The sequence below is a fragment of the Copadichromis virginalis genome, linkage group LG8 (assembly GCF_057382275.1).
Source record: "Copadichromis virginalis isolate Kocher_CV1m ecotype Utaka linkage group LG8, C_Virginalis_male_GT1.1, whole genome shotgun sequence".
Classification (NCBI taxonomy): Eukaryota; Metazoa; Chordata; class Actinopteri; order Cichliformes; family Cichlidae; genus Copadichromis; species Copadichromis virginalis.
In genome coordinates, this window is record NC_140625.1 from 36,110 (window position 1) to 60,000 (window position 23,891).

A 23,891-nucleotide genomic window follows, 5' to 3' on the forward strand; every position below is an offset into this window, starting at 1 on the left:
AAAAAAAAAAAACCTCTTCGGCCGCTCCCTTCTGCCGTATTTTGCAGCAAAATTATCCACACCCACCGCCGCGCTATGAATTGTGGGATATATGGGACCACGAAGTGTGCACCGGACCACGTTTGATATTTGGAGAAATCGACGGCGCATTTGGAGTATGCATTTGAAGTACACTTCGAATTGGGACAGCCGTCGTCGCGTGGCGGTGACGTACCCGCACTTGAAATGCGTACTTCAAGCGTGCAGACCCTGAATTGGGACACAGCCATAGTCTCTCTTCCACAGCATGTCTTTATCCTGTCTTCCTTGTCTCACCCCAACCAATCACAGCAGATGGCCCCGCCCCTCCCTGAGCCTGGTTCTGTTCGAGGTTTCTTCCTGTTAAAAGGGAGTTTTTCCTTCCCACTGTCGCCAAAGTGCTGCTCATAGGGGGTCATATGATTGTTGGGTTTTTCTCTGTATCTATGAAGCGCCTTGAGGTGACTTTTGTTGTGATTTTGTTGTGTGTGTTTTGCTTTACCAACATCTGTATTCGTCTGTACAACTGTGACAGTGTCAGACATCCTCAGCACAAAGTGATGCTCAAGTAATTCTGTGGAATGTAGACAACAGCTGAAGAAAGTTTAGTATAAAAGACCAACAGGTTGAAAGATAAAAGGGGAAGAACTAGTTATAACAATAATGTTGGATGCTGTTAACTCTGACGTCATTCATCGGTGGTCAATTTTGTTATTTGAGTAAACGAATCTAATTGAAACTACAATGTTGATATTTGTAATATCTTCTGTCTATAAGTTCATTTAACAATAACACTACTTGTTACACAAAGTACATAAAATTTGATACAAGAAAGAAAATGTTATGTAAAATGTTGCTCTGGAGTATTTTATTGCGCTAATTTAACATCAATCTTGTTGGATTTACTGGAGCTAAATAGCTGAACTCTGTAAAATGTAACCAGTGAACGTTTGTCATGTTCACATAACAATTTTTTAATGTTTTAGATGGAAATATGGTGGCATAATAAAACCCATTCAGTGAAGTAGAACAGATTATTTTTGAGTATGTTGCAGCTGTTGATGGTTCCTTTTACATGCTTCTGTTTGTTTAATGAATAAACTGTTAAATCCTCAGACTTCAATCTTTCAATCCAATAAACGACACCAAACAAGAGCCAGTAGCAGAAAAATAGAACAGAATAGAAAAGACCTTTATTGTCATTGTACATGTATAAAGAAAAATGTGCCTTTTTATGTATGTTCTGTTTTGGCAGATTTGGCAAGTTAGTTTTTCATAGGCACAACCGACATCCTCACCTCTGCTGCTCAACTCACGAATGCATTCTCCCTTCAGTGACGCGCCATTTAAGGGGAAATTAACAGGCTAAGAAGCATCTCCCAACAAAGATGTCACTGACCAAACAAATGTCCTAATTTATTGTGCAAAGTTTTCACACACAGGATATAATATATATATAATATATATGAATAAATGCCTTTGCATTTCAAATTCTGTAATATCAATGTTTTAGTCGTTTTTAAATACAAGAGCAGCAGAAAATGTTCAATAAAGACAAAGAAGCTGTGAACCAAATAGCATTTTAATGAAATCATTAGTGGTTAAGCAAAGTAACATTACAAAGGAAACAAAAGCAAGCAAACGGTTAAGTGTAAAGAACATTTGTTCCATTGGCACAGGCTTCAGTGCAGCTGCATGTTGTTACTGCTCTCACAGACATGGCATTGTTTCCCCCTTTTGGTGGTTTGAGCATCAAATCACCAAAGGTCTCAGCTGCACATCGACAATGCTAAAATATTTCAGCCGTCCTTACATATAAATGTCATTTGTTGCAAGCTGTGCAAACATCACAATTGTTTGACATGTAAATGTGGAAGAAGCGCAGGCAGCAGCGCACTGGCTGTGATTCACATTATATACAAAGATGAACAGCAAATGGTGATGACTCTGGGAACTAAGCTTTGACAAACACTGCAGAAACCTTTGGGAACAGTTACATGAAGCTCTCTTAGAATCATTTGTCATGTATTTGTAGCCTTCTGGCTTCTGGCCACGCCCCCTGCCCTTACCACAGAACACCTGTAGAAATATATGATGAATGAGCTACAGAGATGCAGTCAGAGCAGAACATTCAAATGCAAATCAACATAAATTCTTGACTTTTAAAAAGAGCTGTTGGTTTTATTGGTGAACACACGTGTAGAGGAAAATATGATGAAATGACCAGACACTAGGGGTCAGTGTCAGTCTGCAGCAGTCACATAAAAGCTCCAGAGAGCACACAGTGATTGTAAAAGCTGAGGATGCGTTGGTCCTTGTGGCAGCTTCTTTACCCAACTCATATCAGACGGTCTTTTGAACAAAAAAAAAACAATAAAAAATGACAGAAGACTTTTTTCAACACAGGAGAAGATCACTCAAAGAAATGTAATGGACCTAACTACCTTCATTTTCATAACGGTTGTTCTTTGGGAGAAATGGCCGTACAATGTTCTGTAAAAACAACAAAGACACAGCGAGTCTACTACAGTCTGTCAGCAGTAAGAACATTAGCCTGATATAAAATGTGATCACATACAAATACACAAATACTCAACAATAACTTGGTAACAGACATCATTGTGCTTCTAAGTAAAGAGTAAATTAAGCAGAATACTATAACATTAGTAAGTAGAGACGGTGGAAGGAATAGCATAGCATGTGTGATACTTGATATTTCTGGATAAGCGTGAATATTTACTCTGTGAATTTATCATTTATCAGTCGGGAATCTGCAGCCCGACATCCTTTAAACAAACATTTCTCCAGCTGTGAGTCAGACAAAGGAAAAAGGGACACTTTCTAAGAATAATTCAGCCCTGCTCACAACAAACTTTCATCTTCTCCCCTTTATCCTGGTCTTTGCTCATGATCATCTCCACCTTTGGAAATCTGAGAGGAATGTCACATATTCCTTTGGATAGTGATTCTTAAGCCATAATGTGTAATCAAATAAAGGAAAAAATATAACTTGTTGTAGTCTTAATAACAGCGCAGCCTTTAGCACGTGGTCCATAAAAAGGACCTTTTGGGGGAGGGGCCTCTGTAGATGATCACCTTATAGAGCTGAAAAGCCAAATGTGTTAGCACTCTTCATGGTTATAGCTCCAGGGTTTCCTCTCTGTTCTCAGGTGCTACTTTTAAAAATCCTAACACAAAGACTGACTCTGACTGTGAGTGCAGAACAATCAGGGCCAGTGGAGCTTTGAAGCAGGCAGACATGTAGGTGAGATGCAAACAGAGCCAAAGGTCAGTTAAAGACATCACCGGCCTCCTGCAAAAGCTCTGACTTAGTTTGGTTGTGTTTATAATTGTTCTGTTTTGCTGCAGAGAATGATTACAATCTGTTTGAATGCTCACTTTTTTTAGGCTGAATTATTGTCTTGGGCACCACCTGTCGGATAATCTGAGAATTACATGTTCCCAGAAAGCATTTTTGTGAACACAATGTTGTCTTAATTGGCAGGAATCATGGCCAAAATCAAAATAATAATAATAATAATGATACCCAGGTTGTAATTAGCCTCATAATTTTCTGTGGTATCTTAATCTTAATGCTAACAATGATCTTGTTAGCATCTGCTTTATATCTTTAATCGCTATCTCTGTCTCTGTCTTCGTGCTCCTGCAAAGCATCGTGGCTGTCCTCCTCTTCATCCTCATCAGCCTCTTCCTCATCACCACCTCCATTCATCATTTCCATCTCCACCTCCACCCCTCCTTCCTCAGCCTCCGCGTCCACTTCACTGAAGGGCTCGGGATCCTGTGACACCTCGACCATCTCAGTGCCTTGAACCACTTCAACAGCACCCTCGCGAATCTTTTTGACGTGGAAGGTGAAGGGGGGCACTTTGTACACGGCGGTCTTGGACCGGGCATAAACCACATGGTCTGGTGTGAAGGCTTTCTTCATCTTGTCGCTGGATGTCTTCATCTTCTGCTTGCGCTCAGGGTTGACGCTCATGCGTGTCCCGAGTTTTCCCATCTTCTTCTCAATGTTGTGGCGGGTCTTCTCCAGGTTTTCCTTGGTCTTCTGCTTGGTCTTTTCTAAATTCTCCTTGGTTCTTTGCCTTGTCTTTTCCAGGTTCTCCTTTGTCTTCTGCTTGGTCTTCTCAAGGTTCTCCTTGGTTTTTTGTCTGGTCTTCTCCAGGTTCTCTTTGGTCTTTGCTCTGGTCTTATCCATCTTCTCCTTTGAGAAAACAGTTTTCAGGTTTTGTACACGTTGCAGGCTGCTGCGCTTGATGCGTTCGGCACGAGTCTCCTCCATGGCCTCCTCGATCTCCAAACCCTCTTCGTCCGATGAGAGGTCCACGTGAGGCTTGTCTGCCTTTTCTCCTTCTTCTCCCTCTTCTCCAGGCTCTTCCACAGCTTCTTTGAGCTCGAGCAGACTGCCTCCTCTGCTTCCCGACACAGACTCGGAAACCTTCATGGATTTTGAAATGCTGAGTTTCGAGGGAACTTTCACTTCATCCTGTGGAGAAAAGAGCATAAATCATGACATTATTTCTTCTGATAGAGGTTTTGTTAACGTACTGTAGCTAAACACATTACTGACATATTATCACATTTTAAGGCTGATAGTGTGTCTTGTTACATATCACAGTCCAGAGCAGCGTTGTGGTTCTGCTGGTTGGTGTATCCAGATTCATGCAGGATTAAAAGACTGATTAATGTGGTGAAGTCACAATTCAAATTTTAGCTTTAGGATAGGAGTATTGGTAAAAGGAGTGGTATGTCTCTGCTATCATGAAGTGCTTTATGTGTGTTTGTGCATTGTTCCTCTTTCTGTCGATGTGTGCAAGTACTCACAGGCTAACCAAGCCGAGCCGTGTGACTCACTTCAGGTTTTCCACACAGTGCAGCCATTAGAGGCCATCATAAACAGAGACGATTCTGAGTAAAGACATGAAGCTGTCTCAGAGGAATGAAAGGAAAACGTTTGTGTGGGATGTCAGCTGTGACAAAAGGGGCAAACAACATAATTACAGTGTGCGCACAAAGCTACTCTGACCCTTCTGCTGACATCATTAAGATGTGCTTAACACACATGCGGAGGGGAGGAGAGTGCTCCGGGACATTTAAAGTTTTGTGGTTGAACCATGTTTGTCTCTGCAGGCTGCTGCATGCTCTCATTCTCTGTCATGTCGTGTTAACCTGGAAACTCTGTATCATCGTCCTCCAGAGACGGGACCTCTCAGCAGGAGAGGTAGTGGGATTCTTATTTCTGCACTCATTTGCTTCTGAGATGAACCATTGTGGTTTTTATTACCTCGTGACTTCTAGCACACTGTCTGGAGGCGACATTCTGGAATAGCGGTCCTATCACTCTGCATCTGGAGAGCTTTGCAGTTTCCGAACTTTACTTGTTTGGAATATTTTGTATGTGTGACCTGCCTCGCCTGACCCTGGCCCGCCCTGTAAAGCATTCCTGTATAGAAACACTTCACGCTCGCCTCCATAGTCATTCATTCCCCTCTCTGTTCCATCTTCCACCCACCATATCTTCCCTTTCTCAATAACATTCCAGCCAAGGGAGCCTATCTTTCTCTTTTCTCATAAATTCAGCACTCTGGCCTGCAAATGCAGGGATGGAAGAGAGGGCGGGGGTCTTCCTCTTTCCATCACGGCAACTTTGAATCCAACTGGGCTCCAGACATGTACCTTGTGTACTGAATGTAGTACTTGCTGTATGTATTGTGTGTTTGTCTCCCCTTACACTGCCTTTATTGTCAAAACAGGAACTCGGTGGGGCCGGGACAAAGGACTAGCAGGGATGGGGGATGGTCAGGTGAGGAAAGTGGAGATGCTTTTCTGCTGTCGTATGAAACGACTAATTGCACACATGGGATGATTCTAAGAGTCGTGGAAAACCATCTGGTCCGCAGGAAGATGATAGCATCAAAGTCTTAGCTGGAAGGTAGCACTGAGAGCTAAGTGTGAGCATGTAGAGGAGGGGGGGGGGTCTGCATCCATTGTGTTCTGTTCTCGTGGTTTTATTGAGGTATTGTGCTGCAGTATCTTGGGTAAACTTGACCTTAGATGAAGGATTTTGGCTTTCCTGCCGGGCGGGGGTGCTGGAAAATACCTGCCTAGTTACAATTCATTGTGTCTTATATTGAAGTCAAGGACAATGCAGTGGGTGCTGAAAATCACTTAAGAAAGGTTAAACCTCGAGCCTGGATCTCTCCACACTTAAAATACTCCCAGGTACACTTCCTTCCAATGACACCACACCATTTATTATTCCAGAAATAATTTGCATGTCCCAGTAAACAGTAGATTTGGTATTCCAGATTCCAGGATGGGCTTTTGTTTTATACAAACCAACATGCTTCTTTTGCCGTTTGCACCCATATTCATCACATACATCAACAGCACAAATAGGTGCTTAAGTAAAAAAGGGTCATTCCACATATCTTTGTAATTACATTTTTACATATTTTATCTATCAGAATCAGAATATTTTTAAATCCTCTAAAGAAATGACGTACAAATAAACATCAGGATCCTTTCAGCCGGCAGAGAAGGTATTTTGCTTTGGCTAGGACACCATCTGAGCCATCACAGGACAGCAGCACTAATTTTTACAAACAAATTCTTCTAAAGATTTTTTTTGTTCTGCAAATTCATTATAGATCTAACTGCACAGAGCGATATACAAGTAATGACAATTATCAACATGGAAGAGATATACACATCAATAAATCAATAATTATAAGCCAATGAAATCTCGTATATGATTTGAAAATCCATCCTTTCGCTTCCGCCTATCCTTCTCAGGGTCGCGGGAGCCTATCCCAGCTGTCATAGGGCGAGAGGCGGGGTACACCCTGGACAGGTCGCCAGTCTGTTACACACAGGGACAGACACCCATTCACTCCCACCTATGGGCAATTTGGATTAATCCCCCCCAAACTGCATGTCTTTGGACTGTGGGAGGAAGCTGGAGTACCCGGAGGGAACTCACGGGGAGAACATGCAAACTCCACACAGAAAGACCCCATCAGACCCCGGCCTGATGGTGGAATTGAACTCAGGACCCTCTTGTTGTGGAGCAACAGTCCCACTGTGCCACTGTGCTTCCCTGAGAAAGTGTCATTAAAAATTGTACCTTAAATATATTTGAATATACAACCTGTGCACTATTGAGCTACTTCAATAAGATTATAATGTTGACTTAAATACTTTTTTGTGATGGACGGTTCACACACCAGTTTTTTATTCTATAAAAATATTTCTGTTATCCAAAATAAATAGTTCAGAAAACTGGAAAACAGAGTTTTGGAGGATCTGGAGACTGAAGCGACTTCTTTGCTCATTGGTTGCTTTGTTTTCTGTCACATGATCACTGAAAGGCTTCTCATGGAGATGCTGCATGTTGTCTTAGACCACAGAGAATCACAGAGTCAGTTTAGTTTTAGATGAGTACAAGAAAGTGGATGCATGGATGGACTATAGAGAATATAAAAATAGTTGTGGCAATAACTTAGTGTTAGTGTTCTGCTTAAAATGAGATGTCAATGATTGTCTTGTCTTTAAGGAGCCCAAAGTCAGTCTATCAGTTTGGTAAAGATGTGTGTGTGTGTGTGTGTGTGTGTGTGTGCGTGCGTGCGTGCGTGCGTGCGTGTGTGTGTGCGTGCGTGCGTGCGTGTGTGTGTGTGTGTGTGTGTGTGTGTGTGTGTGTCTAAAGTACATGGAAAGAGCGCAGGAGGAAGTTCAGGCAGTCACCTTGGTGTGTTGACTTCCTGACTCTACTAATTTAATGGGACATTGTTCTCCGTGAGGATGCTGTGCCAAAGACAGGAAAGCACACTCAGAGTCACGGAAAATAGACCAATGAGGTACGTAAGGATTGGCAACCTCTCAGTGTGTGTGTGTGTGTGTGTGTGTGTGTGTGTGTGTGTGTGAGTGTGTGTGTGTGTGTGTGTGTGTGTGTGAGTGTGTGTGAGAGTGTGTGTGTGTGTGTGTGTGTGTGTGTGTGAGTGTGAGTGTGTGTGTGAGTGTGAGTGTGTGTGTGTGAGTGTGTGTTCCTGTCTAGCTATCTTTGTGAGGACCAAAATCTGCATTCTACTATACTTGTGTCAGGATTACAATTAGGTTATGGTTAGGTTAGGGTAAGAAGCTACCGAAAACATTATGTCAATGAAGGTCCTCACTAAGAGGCTTGTGTGTGTGTGTGTGTGTGTGTGTGTGTGTGTGTGTGTGTGTGTGTGTGTGTGTGTGTGTGTGTGTGTGTGTGTCTGCACTACAGTTTTTTACAGCCGCTAGAACACATGTCTCAATACTTAGGTCACTTTTGCAAAACTCTTCACACAATCCTCCTAAGTGACCGTCAGCTTGGCAAAGCAGTTCATTCCACATTCAAAATGCACTACAACTACCAAAACACTTCATTCAGGTCTCAAATAAACTCATTCTTCCAGAACACTAGCAAAGGTTGACAGCCGACAAACACACTTTGTCACCCACAAAACAATGACCTAAAAAACACTAACAACATGTAGCATTACACAGTGTTTTCTTGTGTAAAACAAGGACACATCTCTGTTTATAATTTCAATATATGTTACTGGAATGAATCAGACATCATGCAGAATTCGTTAATATTTGTTTATGTATTTTTATTTTTTTGCACTAAGTAATCCCAAAATAGAAAGTCAAAGTCAAAAGTCAAAGTCAACTTTATTTGTCAATTCTGCCACATGTACAGGACATACAGAGAATAGAAATTGCGTTACTCTCAATCCCTAGATAAATAGCAAATGAACATTTAAATATATTTAAATATAAAAGTGATTAAAAATGCAAGTAAAATAATTAAAAAGTAAAAATTTAAATAAATAAAATTTTACATATAACAGAAAGCTATACAATATACAATATAATGGGTAAGTGACATTGAGTGTAAACCAGGCAGAGTAGTGCAATTAGGCAAATAGTGCAAATGGAGATTTAGTAATGTACGGTAAGAGAAAGTGTAACAACAAAGTCTTATGAGTCTTATACAAGAATTTGTATACACACCATCCACTGATACACATACAATAGTAATGCTAATCTACTCGGTCTTCTCCATTTGGCCACAGGTTCTCATCCACATCACATCTTATGTCATCCAGGGCAACACACCTAGGAAAGAATCTTCTGGCATGCCAGAATTGAAGGAGTTGGAAAATTGAAGGAGTAACACCTGTGCAGATGTTCATCTACAATGAGAATCAGCTGTGGCTGGTTAAACTGCATTTTTAGATTTAAAATATGTTTCAATAAAATATTGCTGTTGGATTTTGCTGTCTTTTTAAGTTTTGCATTGTGTTATTGTTTTGGCCATAAGTTTAACAGTTTTGAAAACAGTATGTAAGCACATGCAAAATGTCCTGTACGTACAAAGATTTTTGGCAGTTGTTGTGTCTGAGTGAGAAGATAATTCATGAAATTTGAGAGATGTAGTCATTGAATGCATTTTGTGCCAAAACAATGATAACTGGTCCTCAGTTTAGCCCACATAGACTTCTGTTGTGCTCACTGTGTGAGGAGTTTTGCAAACGTGACCTAAGTATTGAGAAATGTGTCCTAGCGTCTGTAAAAAACTGTAACACGAGACATCAAATATTTGCAGTTTCATAAAACATTTATAAATCAGCGTTCATCATTTAGAAAAGAGTGAGGTGTTATTTCTAAGTTAACATGCTGTAACAGATAGTTTCCATGAACCGCTTGATATCTTTTTCTATTGAATGTAACAATATGCACACATCAGTCTAATGTTAATGAACACCCTATTAGACTGTGTGTGTGTGTGTGTGTGTGTGTGTGTGTGTGTGTGTGTGTGTGTGTGTGTGTGTGCTGCTGAGATCAGCTGGCTAATGTTCTGTGCTGTCAGCAGAACTGTTTTTGTTTAATGATGAGTGTGCACGATGACTCCTGTGCCACGGTCCATCTCAGTGCAGCTCTTTGGTCAAGCATTTTCCTTTGTCATGCTTTTCCATGTGACTTTAACTGGTCTGATTTCCTTTTTCTAGGACACACTGTTAAATCCAAAAATCCAAAAATTGTTGGGTTTCCTGGGTGTAGCCAGCGGGGTCCATGGTAGCCATGGCAGCAATAACAATGCCCGAACAACTACCTCAGCCAAGTATCTGCCAAATGTGTGTGTGTGAGCTTCCTGCTGCAAACTGGATACAGTTACAACATTATATCCTTGGAGATAAATCTGTGCATGTGCACTTCATGACACTATTGTTGCGTCGTAGTTTGCGATGACAACAAAAATCATTCTGGAAGCAAAGATTTCCAGTTTCACCACCAAAGTGCTGAATTGAAGTTGTGTTTCCATGGTAACAGGGACGAGGCTGACTGGAACTATAATGTTTCCAGATAAAAGCAAAACAATGTTTACTAGTCAGGAGCCGTAATTTGTGTGTGTGTGTGGTGGGGGGCGGGGTAGGAGCACCATGGAAGCTTTCCACTCTCACACAGCAACCACTCATCAGGCTGATGCAGAGCGAGAGGAATCCGGCAATAACACACCCTTCTCTGTTTCTGTTTTCCTGTTTAAACTCTAACCACCGAGAGTTCCCCTACTGCTGTGGAAAAGCATGTGTGTGTGTGTACCTGTGTGAGCAGCATGCATACTCTACTGTACTAAGCTCTAGGAGTCCACATTCCATTACACACACACACACACACATTCAGGGGGTTTTCCAGTAAATCCAGGAAAAAGGGGAATCCTCGTGATACAACTGCTGATGCAAAGAGTAACTGAGGGCAGGCTGAGAAGCAAGCGAGGACACTGTGTGTGTCTGAGTGTTTTCTGGGGGACTGACATTTAAAGAACAACTCACAAGCCAACTGTCATGGAAATACACATTTTGTCTTGCTACTTTTTCAGATCACATGTTTAAGAGGAGCCATTAAACAGAAATGATTTTTGTCAACCTTCTAAAGTCGAGAATTGAAACGTTAACCTCATAACACCTGTGGCTCATGGCTATACTCACAATAGGTTTGACCAAGTCTAAGCATGGAAACAGTCATGGAACACTGTGGAGCTTTAATGCAGTGCTTAAAACTCAGTGCATAGTTCTGTGCAGCAGGACCAGCAGCTTCTGCCTCATGAGTTAGTTCATGTTTTGAGGTTACAAAAATGTTCAGTTGTTTCATGGTAACTTCTACTGTAGTACTAACCTGCTCTGGAGGATGAGATGTTCAAGAAAAGAGATCAACTTATACAGAACCAGCACCTGTGACCTATCAGTCCTCAGGAAAATAGCAACTCAGATAGCAGGAGGATCAGTTTATACAGACTGTCTCCATACAAGCAGACACCTTCCCACCACACCTCAGACGATTTGCACTGACATGGCAACAGTGAATGACTTTAAGCAGATTGAAGCTACTAGGAGTGAAATAATGTGAAGTGGCAACATGAAGTCGGGGGAGCCGAGATAAACCAAGCCAAGCGACTGGAGCAGCCAACGAGCCCGAACACTGTTGACCTGTTGGTGAATATGTTAGATACATTTACAGTTTTTTACAGACGCTAGGACACATTTCTCAATACTTAGGTCACGTTTGCAAAACTCCTCACACAGTGAGCACAACAGAAGTCTATGTGGGCTAAACTGAGGACCAGTTATCATTGTTTTGGCACAAAATGCATTCAATGACTACATCTCTCAAATTTCATGAATTATCTTCTCACTCAGACACAACAACTGCCAAAAATCTTTGTACGTACAGGACATTTTGCATGTGCTTACATACTGTTTTCAAAACTGTTAAACTTATGGCCAAAACAATAACACAATGCAAAACTGAATAAGACAGCAAAATCCAACAGCAATATTTTATTGAAACATATTTCCAATCTAAAAATGCAGTTTAACCAGCCACAGCTGATTCTCATTGTAGATGAACATCTGCACAGATGTTACTCCTTCAATTTCATTACAAAAGGAGACAACTGCTGAATAGGTTTTTTTGTGATGTAAACATGGACCCAGCCAGAAATGGAGTAGAATAGCATTACTATTGTATGTGTATCAGTGGATGGTGTGTATACAAATTCTTGTATAAGACTCATAAGACTTTGTTGTTACACTTTCTCTTACCGTACATTACTAAATCTCCATTTGCACTATTTGCCTAATTGCACTACTCTGCCTGGTTTACACTCAATGTCACTTACCCATTATATTGTATATTGTATAGCTTTCTGTTATATGTAAAATTTTATTTATTTAAATTTTTACTTTTTAATTATTTTACTTGCATTTTTAATCACTTTTATATTTAAATATATTTAAATGTTCATTTGCTATTTATCTAGGGATTGAGAGTAACGCAATTTCTATTCTCTGTATGTCCTGTACATGTGGCAGAATCGACAAATAAAGTTGACTTTGACTTTTGACTTTGACTTTCTATTTTGGGATTACTTAGTGCAAAAAAATAAAAATACATAAACAAATATTAACGAATTCTGCATGATGTCTGATTCATTCCAGTAACATATATTGAAATTATAAACAGAGATGTGTCCTTGTTTTACACAGGAAACACTGTGTAATGCTACATGTTGTTAGTGTTTTTAGGTCATTGTTTTGTGGGTGACAAAGTGTGTTTGTCGGCTGTCAACCTTTGCTAGTGTTCTGGAAGAATGAGTTTATTTGAGACCTGAATGAAGTGTTTTGGTAGTTGTAGTGCATTTTGAATGTGAAATGAACTGCTTTGCCAAGCTGACAGTCACTTAGGAGGATTGTGTGAAGAGTTTTGCAAAAGTGACCTAAGTATTGAGACATGTGTCCTAGCGTCTGTAAAAAACTGTATTTTCTCTGCAGGAGAAATGTTTCTGTGCACGCAGCTCAAAGCTCATTTAACACGAGACATCAAATATTTGCAGTTTCATAAAACATTTATAAATCAGCGTTCATCATTTAGAAAAGAGTGAGGTGTTATTTCTAAGTTAACATGCTGTAACAGATAGTTTCCATGAACCGCTTGATATCTTTTTCTATTGAATGTAACAATATGCACACATCAGTCTAATGTTAATGAACACCCTATTAGACTGTGTGTGTGTGTGTGTGTGTGTGTGTGTGTGTGTGTGTGTGTGTGTGTGTGTGTATTTCTTATTGAATGCCATGGGAAAAAGTGATGTTCAGAAAGAGCATAAAACTCCTCCTCCTGTTTTCCACTCATCCCCTTTAATCAGAGACATGGGACCAAAGAGAGAGAAATACAGATTGCTATATAAAGTGAAGGCATGCCGCAGGTCCCTGAGGGAGAAGAGGGATGAGTCACCAGGCCTAGAGTTGCACTGGAGCGCAGCACCAGCCTTCTTTTCCAAATTCCCTTTTTTCTTTTCTTTTCTTTCTCTCTGTCCTTTCCAAAGTGTAGTACCTCCCTGAGGTACCACGTGGTCAGACGGGGATCACTGTGCAATGAGTCAGATTGGCATAACAGCTCCAGAGCAACTGAACAAATATTGTGTGCCAGTTGTTGGCCAAGTTATTCTATTTCTGATTAATTTTCATAGTCTTTGGCTTTCATCAGTCACATGTTCATATTAGATCAAATAAACAGTTTGTAAGTGCAGATGTAAGGCAGGTAAAGGGCTGTGCTGAAAGGTAAATGTAGCTGAATGTGGTTTAAGTGAACATTAAGTGTAATAGCTGTGCTTTGTTTGGTTTTTCTTTATGTCTGGTGCCTTCTTACAAGGCAGCTCCTGCTGTGTCCACTGCACTTGTCTTAAATTTGCTTTGTTCTCATATAGGTTGTTCACATACTTTGAACACATAACGTCCCACTAGCATTCAGCTTTATTGTGAATATCGCCCAGATCACTGAAGTCTTGTCTTCCTATCCGGTCGTTAAGTGATGATGTGACGAATCCTACTTCTGGGTCTAAAGTAGTCTGCGTTTAATATGGCTTTTGTGTTGTTAACATGTTTAATGTTTTGTATTTTCTTCTATTTAATCTCAAAAAGCTCCTAAAACAGTCAGTGATCCCTGTTGACCTCCCTCGGCTTTTATTACCGCTAATCATTTATTTAAGCTCAGTTTTTAAAACCTTAGGATGTAACTACAGCCCAGCCCATGCAGCAGTATATGAATGACTAACCTCGTATTGTGGATGGATTATCTCAGTTGTTCTCCTGGCTGAAGTTTGGTCCTTTTACAGCATCCTGCCATGCGATTACATTTGTTCCTGACCACCGAGAACACTCACGTTAACTTTTATCGAGTGGAAAAAAGTTAGCTTGTTTATATTATGCTAACATAGCTGTGTCGCTAGCGGTCACGTAGCACATCATTATATACCAGCTAGCCCAACTTCAGTAACCCTACAAACGTCACTGCTGTTTAGTTTTCTGTCTTCATTTATGCTGGAAGTGATAACAGAGCTGTACGTTTGAATCTGTTTCTAAAACCCCGCAGTCAGGACATGCTATATTGTATTTAGATAGAAGCTAGCGAGCTAACTTCCTGCTAACTTCTAACTCCGTTAAATGTCATAAATTCCGTTTTCATGGATGCCTGGATGTTAAACTCAATTGTTACACCTGGTAGAGCAGAACGCTGATCATTTTATTAAAGATGAAAGACTTTAGACAGTTTTTCAACTCTCAGTAATGCCACAGTGATCGTTTGATATATGGACCTGCAGCGGAGTTTAGACCCAGACACAGCTAGTGACGTCAGACTTAACGACCGGATAGACTAAATGCAGCAGAGAACAAAGACGGTGATCAAATCTCTGGCGTCTCTCACCATCATACTCAGCTGGTCGTTACCATGTAGTTATTAATAGAGACTCCTGATACATAAGTGCTTGTTTCATGCACCATCATGTACTGGATATGATGATGATGATTTTAAAAATGCTATAAACTAAAACGTTCTGCAAGTTTAGTCATAACGAGCGGTTCTGTTTGTGCTGCTCATGTTGGGTTTGCAGATTTTCAGGATTTTCCCTGTAGGCTCTTCACCTCACAGCTCCTTAACAAATACAATTTAACTCATTATTTTAATAACTGAAGTGATTAGAATTGCATGAAAGCCACCTTCAAGTATAATTGTGAAATGTGAGCATATTTCTGTATTTGTTTAATGTTCTTGTCTGGTTTTGAAATAATAAGCCAATCTGTGACGAGCAAGGTACCGTCCCTACACACTGTTCCCCGGGCGCTGCATTGGTGACTGCCCACTGCTTCACTGGGTGAATGTGTTAAATGCAGAGGAACTATTTCCCTATGGGGACTAACACATACACATTAATTAATTAATTCATTAATTAATTAATTAAAGACAAATAACACACAATCGTCATTCAAATGCATTTGCTGCTTTGGTCAGATGTGTCTCTTTTATGTCATTTTGTACGTTTCTTAAAGGCCCACAGTGCGTCTCTAAGCCTATGTGGGACTTCAGAGCCCGACAGTTTCCATAAAGCTGTCATGGTCCTGGGCCGTGTTGGCCCAGTATTCTTAGTTCTCTTGTATTTTTGTATTTAGTTCCCTGTTTAGGTTCTGTTTCCTGAGTTGCCCTGTTATGTTGTTCCCTGTGTGTTTTCCCTTCGTGGCTTTTACCCCCTGTGTGCCCCTCTGTGTATCTGTGAGCCCTCGTCTCTCCTTATGTTTTATTCCATGTTTCCCCTGCCCGTTATGTCTGTTTTCCCCGTGCTCTCTCTCCTCCTGTCTGAACCTCTGTACTTCCTGTTTGACTCTGCCCGTCTCCCGTCAGTGTTATGTTCACCCCGCCCTGTCTCGTTATGGTTATCTGTGTCAGCTGTGTTCCCCGTGTGTTCCCACTTTCCTCGTTAACCCTCTGTGTATTTCTGTCTGCGTCTCCCTCTGTTCGGCGTCGCGTTCTCCCTCATGTTGTGTGTGTTCCTCCCTGTGTTTCTTGGCGAGCTTTGTATTTAGTTTTCCCAGTTTAGTTTCGTATTTCCTACGTTCTGCCTCTCCAGCATTAAAGCTGTAATTTTTGAGTTCATCCCCATGTCTGTGAGTTTTGCATTTTGGGTCCTCCTCCTGCCTGCCACACAGCGATCCATGACAGAAGAACGCGACCACGACATGGACCCAGCAACTCACAACCCCTCCGCTGAGCTCCGGGAGGATTTAATCTACACGGTGGAATATCACTGTCAGGAGTGGGAAGTGCTGCCAGGAGACGAACACCGGGAGGTCGTAGCCGTCCGTCTACAGCGGATGGTGTCCGGACTCCCGTGGCTGTTCGGCGCGCTGCACCCCCACATCCGGGACTTCCTCGTTTCCACCGTAAGCATCCGCCCGGAGCTGCCTCTCCGGTGTGAAGAGTCGGAGGACGTTCAGCCTGGTCCGCTGGAGGATTCGCGGTCCGGCTCGTCTCCTCCCCCTTCCCGGAGAAAACGACGTTCACGTCGCCGGCGTTCCCGAGCAGTGGAGCAGTTTTCATCCCTGGGTGAGAGTGACTGTGCGTCACACTCTCAGCCCAAGTTTTCTGGACCCGGACTTCATGACTTTTCCACCACTGTGAGTAACTCTGTTTTGCCCGCCATTGTGTTTCCTGAAACGGATAACTCCACCACTGTGTGTTTGGACTCTAGAGACACTATACAGCGAGGCACCTCGGTGTCGGATCATTCACCAGTTGCTAGCAACCTTTGTGTTTTTGAGCCCTCTGATTTTTGTAAAGCTCGCAGTATGTCCTTTGATTTAACCGATATGAATGTGTTACATGTAGATACAGCTGAACCTAAGACAGCTATCCTACACCAGACTCACCCATACACTGCTACCAGCATTGCAGCCCCACAGAACTGTTTTAACCAGCCTGTACACTCTGGGGTTTTCCAGTCTGAACTCAGCCACACACCACCACCATCATCAGCCAAACCATCTGAGACTGAGTGTTCTGTAACTGATGCTCCTTCTAGTAACTGTTTCATGTGCCAACCCGTTCTGTCTTTTGACATGTCCAGTGGTGCCCAGTCAGGTCCACAACCAGTGTTTAATCATTCAGTTTCTCGAGTGAGCGGTAACAAGATGGTCGCTTCCTTTGCTAAGCTAACTGAAAGACTAGGGTTAAGCGTTAAAGAGTTGCTTGATCAGGTCAAGTTTTGTGACCCACGGCAACGCATGCTTGATCCTGTTCGCTACTCCTCTGAACCTGTTGCTGTGAAAACTGTTGTGGGTGTTACTTCGTCCCTGGACTGTGTGGCTCCCCATCCAGTTCGATCTGAGTCAGCCTGCCGAGTTGGTTCACCTATGGACTATATGAAAATTGACTTTGTTTCTCAACCTGTGTTTGTCCTTCCAGCCTTGATTCTGAAAAGAACTGTCTCTGGCGTTCTTCCTTCTCTGACCTGTGTTAGACAGCACACCGTTCCTCAAGAGACAGTTGTTGATGTTGTCTGTTTTGAAACTGCTTCGGTGACTGTCCCTGAGCTAACCTCCTCCAGGACTGCTAGCGCTAACCTGGAGAGTGTTATAGCAGTGGATTTCCTAGGACCTGCTTGCTTTAAACCTAGATCTCCTAAAACTGAGTTTGGCGTCAATAACTTGGTTTTCCCAGTGTCTGTTGCTGCTCCTGAACTCTGCTCTCAAACTCCAGTTCCTGTAACCAGGGCAGCACGGGCCCAGCTTTCCCTTGCTCCCGTATCAGTTCCTCGGGAGAGGGTGGCTGAGGTCCAGCCGGTCCCTGCTTCTATCCCCAGCCTGGCAGAGGCTCCGTTCATCCCGGCACCCGTACCTACCCCTCGGGTGGGGTTGATGGACACCCAGCCGTCGCCTGTGCCTGTTCCGGTTCCCCGGGTGAGGTCAGCCGTGACCCTGCCGACTCCTGCACCCATCTCAGTTCCTCGGGTGGGAGCGACAGAGGTCCAGCTAGCTCCTGCACCCACACCGGCCCCCAGGGTAAAGGCAGCCAGAGCCCAGCTCGTCCCTGCACCCGTATCTGTTTCTCGGGTGGGGATGGCTGGTGTTCGGCCAGGCCTAGCACCCGTTCCTGTTCCCAGAAGGAAAGCAACCCAGAGTCAGACACCTGCTCAACCACAAGCGCAACTACCACTACAACTGCCATTTCTGTCCATAACGCAGTCAGTAGCTCAGTTATTAGCACAGTTTCTTGTTTTGTCACCAGTCCAGTCTTTATCACAGTTTGCAGCTCCATTACCCGTTCTGTTACCACCTCAGTTTCTTGCTCCAGTGCCTGTTTGGTTATCAGCTCAGTCATTAACTCTGTCACCAGCACAGTTAGTAGCTCAGCAACCTGTTCAGTTACTGCCAACCTCAGCTGGGAGCCTTTGTGAGCTTTCTCCGCCAGCTGTGGACTGCATGGTACTGACAAACGTTGGACAGACTGTTTGCCCTGCACAGCCCCAGCCGTTGCGTCCCGAGCCGACTGTGTGCCCTGTGCAGCTACAGTTAGCGTCCGCTGAGCCAAAGGTCTCCGCACCAGCTGGCTCTGCATCTGTCTCCGCTGGGGGTTCAGGAGGACCCCTCCAGCAGCTCCTCATCTCCGCTGGCGGCTCTGCCCAGCCCGGCCAGCCGCTCCTCGTCTCCGCTGGCGGCTCTGCCCAGCCCGGCCAGCACCTCCTCGTCTCCGCTGGCGGCTCAGGTCAGCCCGGCCAGCACCTCCTCGTCTCCGCTGGAGGGTCCGAGGGGGCCGTTCAGCCACCAGCTGCTTCACCGGCAGCCTCGTCCACGTTTGCAGCAGCCGTGTCTTCACCCACGCTAGCTGCGGCCTCCGTGTCTCTGTCCACGTCTTCGCCTAGTCCAGCTTCAGCCTGTGCTTCGCCTGGTCCGGCCCCGTCATCGCCTGGTCCGGCCCCCGCATCTCCCACGCCCGGTCCGGCCTCTGCATCGCCTTCAATGTCGGCCGGTCCGGCGTCGGCCTCTGCCTCTGCAGCATCGCCTGGTCCAGCCTCAGCCTCTGCAGCATCGCCTGGTCCAGCCTCAGCCTCGGCAGCATCGCCTGGCCCAGCCTCATCGGAGTCTTCGTCCTCGTCTGGCCCAGCCTCATCGGAGTCTTCGTCCTCGACTGGTCCCGCCTCGACTGGTCCCGCCTCGACTGGTCCCGCCTCGACTGGTCCCGCCTCTACTGGTCCTGTGCCCACCGGGCCTCGGCCAGTACGCCTGGCACTGGAGAGCCGCCGCTGCCTTCCGCACGGCCGGCCTCCTGAACTGCTCAGTCGTCTCCTTCGCCGCCGCCGTTGCCTTCCGCGCGGCCGGCCTCCGGACCAGCTCTGTCACCTGTGCCACCCGCCCGGTCGGCCCCCCGACCGTGTGACCCGTGAACTTTTATGCCGGTGGGCTCTGGGTCGGCCCCCTGAACTTTATTTGAACTATGGTCTTGTGCTCCTGTGTTTTCTGTTGTTCGTTTTTGTTTTCTGTTCCGAGCCCTCCGTCCTGGGCCCCCGCCGCCCGCCCTGGGTCGTTTTCTGTTTGGTTTTTGTTTTCCTGTGTTTGGGCTGTCTGGAGCCAGCCCTTATGGGGGGGGGGTGATGTCATGGTCCTGGGCCGTGTTGGCCCAGTATTCTTAGTTCTCTTGTATTTTTGTATTTAGTTCCCTGTTTAGGTTCTGTTTCCTGAGTTGCCCTGTTATGTTGTTCCCTGTGTGTTTTCCCTTCGTGGCTTTTACCCCCTGTGTGCCCCTCTGTGTATCTGTGAGCCCTCGTCTCTCCTTATGTTTTATTCCATGTTTCCCCAGCCCGTTATGTCTGTTTTCCCCGTGCTCTCTCTCCTCCTGTCTGAACCTCTGTACTTCCTGTTTGACTCTGCCCGTCTCCCGTCAGTGTTATGTTCACCCCGCCCTGTCTCGTTATGGTTATCTGTGTCAGCTGTGTTCCCCGTGTGTTCCCACTTTCCTCGTTAACCCTCTGTGTATTTCTGTCTGCGTCTCCCTCTGTTCGGCGTCGCGTTCTCCCTCATGTTGTGTGTGTTCCTCCCTGTGTTTCTTGGCGAGCTTTGTATTTAGTTTTCCCAGTTTAGTTTCGTATTTCCTACGTTCTGCCTCTCCAGCATTAAAGCTGTAATTTTTGAGTTCATCCCCATGTCTGTGAGTTTTGCATTTTGGGTCCTCCTCCTGCCTGCCACACAGCGATCCATGACAAAAGCTCTCGTCTGTTTAACCAGCTGAGCTTTGTAAAGTTGCATAAATGAACCAATAAAGTTTTCTTGAAGTGTTTCCAAGGCTGCAGACGTGTGTGTGTGTGTGAGGCAGCCTGGTGCTGTTCTCACTCTTACTGCAAGACACAGCTTGCCATTGTGGATTATCACTGGAGGTTGTTTTCATGGCATGCTTTGGTTTATGAGTATTCTGATCATGTACTTTCATGCAGAAGCACATATCAGTGTATGAAGGTAACCGAAGAAACACACAATCCAGTGTGATTAGTAAACATAATGCCTCCTGTGACTGATGGCTTCCAAATGAATACAATGAATCTATCTGTAATTTTCAAAAGTTTGTGTACTTTAGGCAAAGCTTGAGATAAGCCTTCCTCTCAGAAATGTTTCATTTTTACGCGATGAGCTTCTAATCACAAGCCTCAGCTCGAGCCCACTAAAAAGAAAGGGGCAAGTATCTGGAGCTTGGCAGCCTCTCTGTGTACATGTCCCCACACTTGGACGGACAGAGATGATAGCGGTCGTTTCCATGGTCACCCTGTGTTACTGTTTCCAAAAACAATGAGGAGGTTGGTGTGTAAGGAGAGGAGCTGCCGAACAACTGCCTTCTTCCTCAGCCTCAGCTGTGACTGTGCTCTGCTGTTGCTCTGGCTACAGAAGAGCACAGTCACACTGGTGGACACTGGTTTTCAGAGGTGTACGACCAACTGGTCATTACTGTTAATGACTTCACATCCTGGCTTTATTGTTTGGTATGAGTCAAGCTCCAAAAATGTTGGAAAATACTTCCCACAATTTTTCATTTGACCCCCTGCCCTGCTTTCAGACTCCACTCTGTTATAAACATGAACGCCAAGCTCTAGATGAGATAGAGCCTTATCTGTTTCAACACACCAGTGTGTCACCTGTTGTGAGGTAGAATAGACAGTCGGTCACTGTGGATCAGGTTTAAAGCTAAGAAAAAGATGAGTGATGGTGACTGACCCTTTCATCGTGGTAACCATATTTGTTTCATTTTCTTCATCACCCTGGACAGTAAAGTCACTAAGCAGTGAATGTACAGCGACTGTCTCGTGGCATCTGTTTGCAGTGTTTATTCTGGCCTACACTGATAGCTGACATCGCTTCCTCCTTCGTAATCCTCTGCACTTCTCGATTCACTAACTGTCCTTCTCTTTGTCTACATTCAGCTCCTCAGCGTATTCCTTCCATCCTCTCTAAACACTCTCTTCACTCAGAAACACCGTCTGTGCGCCCTCTTCTTGAAGTACATGTTCACCACAACCATTTCCATGCTTTTAGCAAAGTCTACCAACATTTGTCCTTTTGAATTGCTCTCCTTCAAACACACCTCCTCACATCTGTTCCTTTCACCTACATGTCCATAGAAGTCACCACTGTCTACACCCTGGGGAAACTCTCTGCCACTTCCTCCAACTTTCTCAAGAACTCCTCTCCATCTTCTAAGTTGTCTGACACTCTCTTCAGCTCCACACTCTTCCTTCAAGATTACCCCTACTCCATTTCTACACCACGGTAGAACCCTTTGAATATATCTGCAATGCTCCTGGCCTTGCTTCCCTTCCACTCTCTCCTGCAAACACAGTATAGCTACCTTACCCTTCAAATTCAGATAGTTAATCATAAATGTTTAGCCAAAAACTAAAATATAAAATGTCCAGATGATGAGCTGGAGCGACAAAACAAATAAAAGCTCGCTCAAGTTCAGCACCCATGTCTATCTCAGACCATACCATGCTGTAGTGGAACAAACGGGCTCTGGTTCTTCTTCTTGCTGCAGTTAGCACACTAAATCCTTGATTACCCTGTTAATGAAAATAACTGAACCCCTGCTAACAGCAGATATGTATACTGGGAATGTGTCTGTGGGTGACTTTGTTTTGAGGCTTGCTTTTTAAAAATAACTTTGGTGGTAATAGCAACATGGTTTGGTTTAAATTGTCCAACTTTTTTGTTAGTGTAGATTTGATGCAGACATTCATGAAATATAGAAAAATTTATTTTTCAAGCTATATGGAGGATAGGAGTCCTGGTCCCTGGAACTGGGACAGGCATTACACTTTCCCAGTTTGACTGGCCATTCACAGGGAGAACACAGAAAGGCTCCCACTGATTTAAAGGCAGTGGATTTGTCTCACCATGGAGCCAGGTTCCAACTCTGTAATGAGACAAAAACTTCAGGGTCAACTTACCAGGAGGTTTCAAGACCTTTGCTTCACCTGCCTGGACGTCTGTTAACAGATAGTCAAAACTGTCATGTCACATGAAGACTTTACGTGACTACTAAGCAACATTCATGCTCCCAAAGCTTCCAAAAATCCGCAGTTTCATACAAAAGTACTCTGAAGAATAAGTAAGACACTTTGCAGTCTAATGGCAATAGAGCTTACTTTGGTCAGTGTAAGGTGTTAAAAAAGCGAGAGCAACACTGAAGTCATAACAGAGGTTGATGACTCTGTGACTTATCACAAATGCTCTTGTGTTCAGGGCCACTAATGTGACTGGAAATGAGAGTCTTCGAACCTGGAATCATATGACAGAGTGGATCATATGCGGAACAAGCTAATGTTTTCAAAAACCGCAGCTTTTCACTGTGAGTCACTGACAATTACTCTATTGATGTCAAGTGACCAGTACTGGAGCAGATCCAGCTGAAAAATATGACAGTATTTGTGAAATGACCAAACACTGAAGGGTTTGTCAGTGATAAAGTCCCTTTTTTAAATGCATAATCAGTGATGTGTGAATGAATGACTCCTTCTGCAGGTACTTGCCATGGTTGACTTTTGTGCATCTTTATCATGGTTTTCGGTCAGTAGTTTGATGGAGTCATACCCGTTCAGGGATTCAAGATTCAAGACTCAAGGTTCAAGGTTCTTTATTTGTCACATGCATAGTTATACAAGTAAAACACACAGTGAAATGTAGCCTGACACGCTCCTCGACTTGTGCAAAAGGGGGGAGAGAGGAAGAACATTATATATTATATACATTAGGTGAATGTGCAGTAGTAGCATGTATGCAGCAAGCAGGTGAATTCTGTACATTAAGTGAATTAAATAATTCACTTAATGATAGACAATCTGAACATTTTACAAAATAGACAACATGAACATATTTAAAATTAAAGGAATTTGAAATGTACTTTGTGCCGGTGGGTTTAGAGTGTCTAGAAGAGAGTCCTGTCTTAGTCACTTAGGGCCCGGATGGCTTGGGGATAGACAGAGCGTTCTCACTCCCGAGGCGTAACATGTCGACGTTTTGTCACGTCCCGCGGCGTTCCTGAGGAACGCGAAAGGAGACCTTCGGCGTTCTTATGGTACGCGGCGGGTTAAGGCTGGAATCCAGTGCAATGACGCTCCCGCGGTAGTAGACGTTCCAGCCCTGTATTCCAGCCCTAAACCTAACCTTATCCCTAGCCCTGACCATAACCTTATTCCTGACCTTAACCAGGACTTTAATGATGTTAAATAGCGTGTTTCTAAGCGATTTGAAGAAAAAGAGCGAACATGTGTAGGTTCAGTCCAGACGGTTCTCATATTTCCTCTTTTTCCGAGGTCGTCATTTAGGAACGTGGTGGGTAGCCGAAAAGGTAATATGGTGACGATTTGTCACCTAGCGTAAAATGTTACGCTTTGGGAGTGAGAACGGGTTGGAATAGAAGCTCCTCTCGAGTCTCTTTGTCCTAGCCCGGAG

At 43.9% G+C, this 23,891-nt stretch overlaps 1 protein-coding gene across 1 annotated transcript in view; it reads right to left on the reverse strand.

Moving 5' to 3' along the window:
• Positions 1 to 1,582: 1,582 nt before the first annotated feature.
• The window catches only part of cavin1b (caveolae associated protein 1b), a 35,343-nt gene continuing 13,034 nt past the window's right edge, over positions 1,583 to 23,891 (reverse strand). The window contains exon 2 of the mRNA XM_085465311.1: positions 1,583 to 4,528. Coding sequence (XP_085321437.1) covers positions 3,650 to 4,528 — 879 coding nt within the window. The 3' untranslated portion in view covers positions 1,583 to 3,649. The remainder of the gene's footprint in view (positions 4,529 to 23,891) is intronic.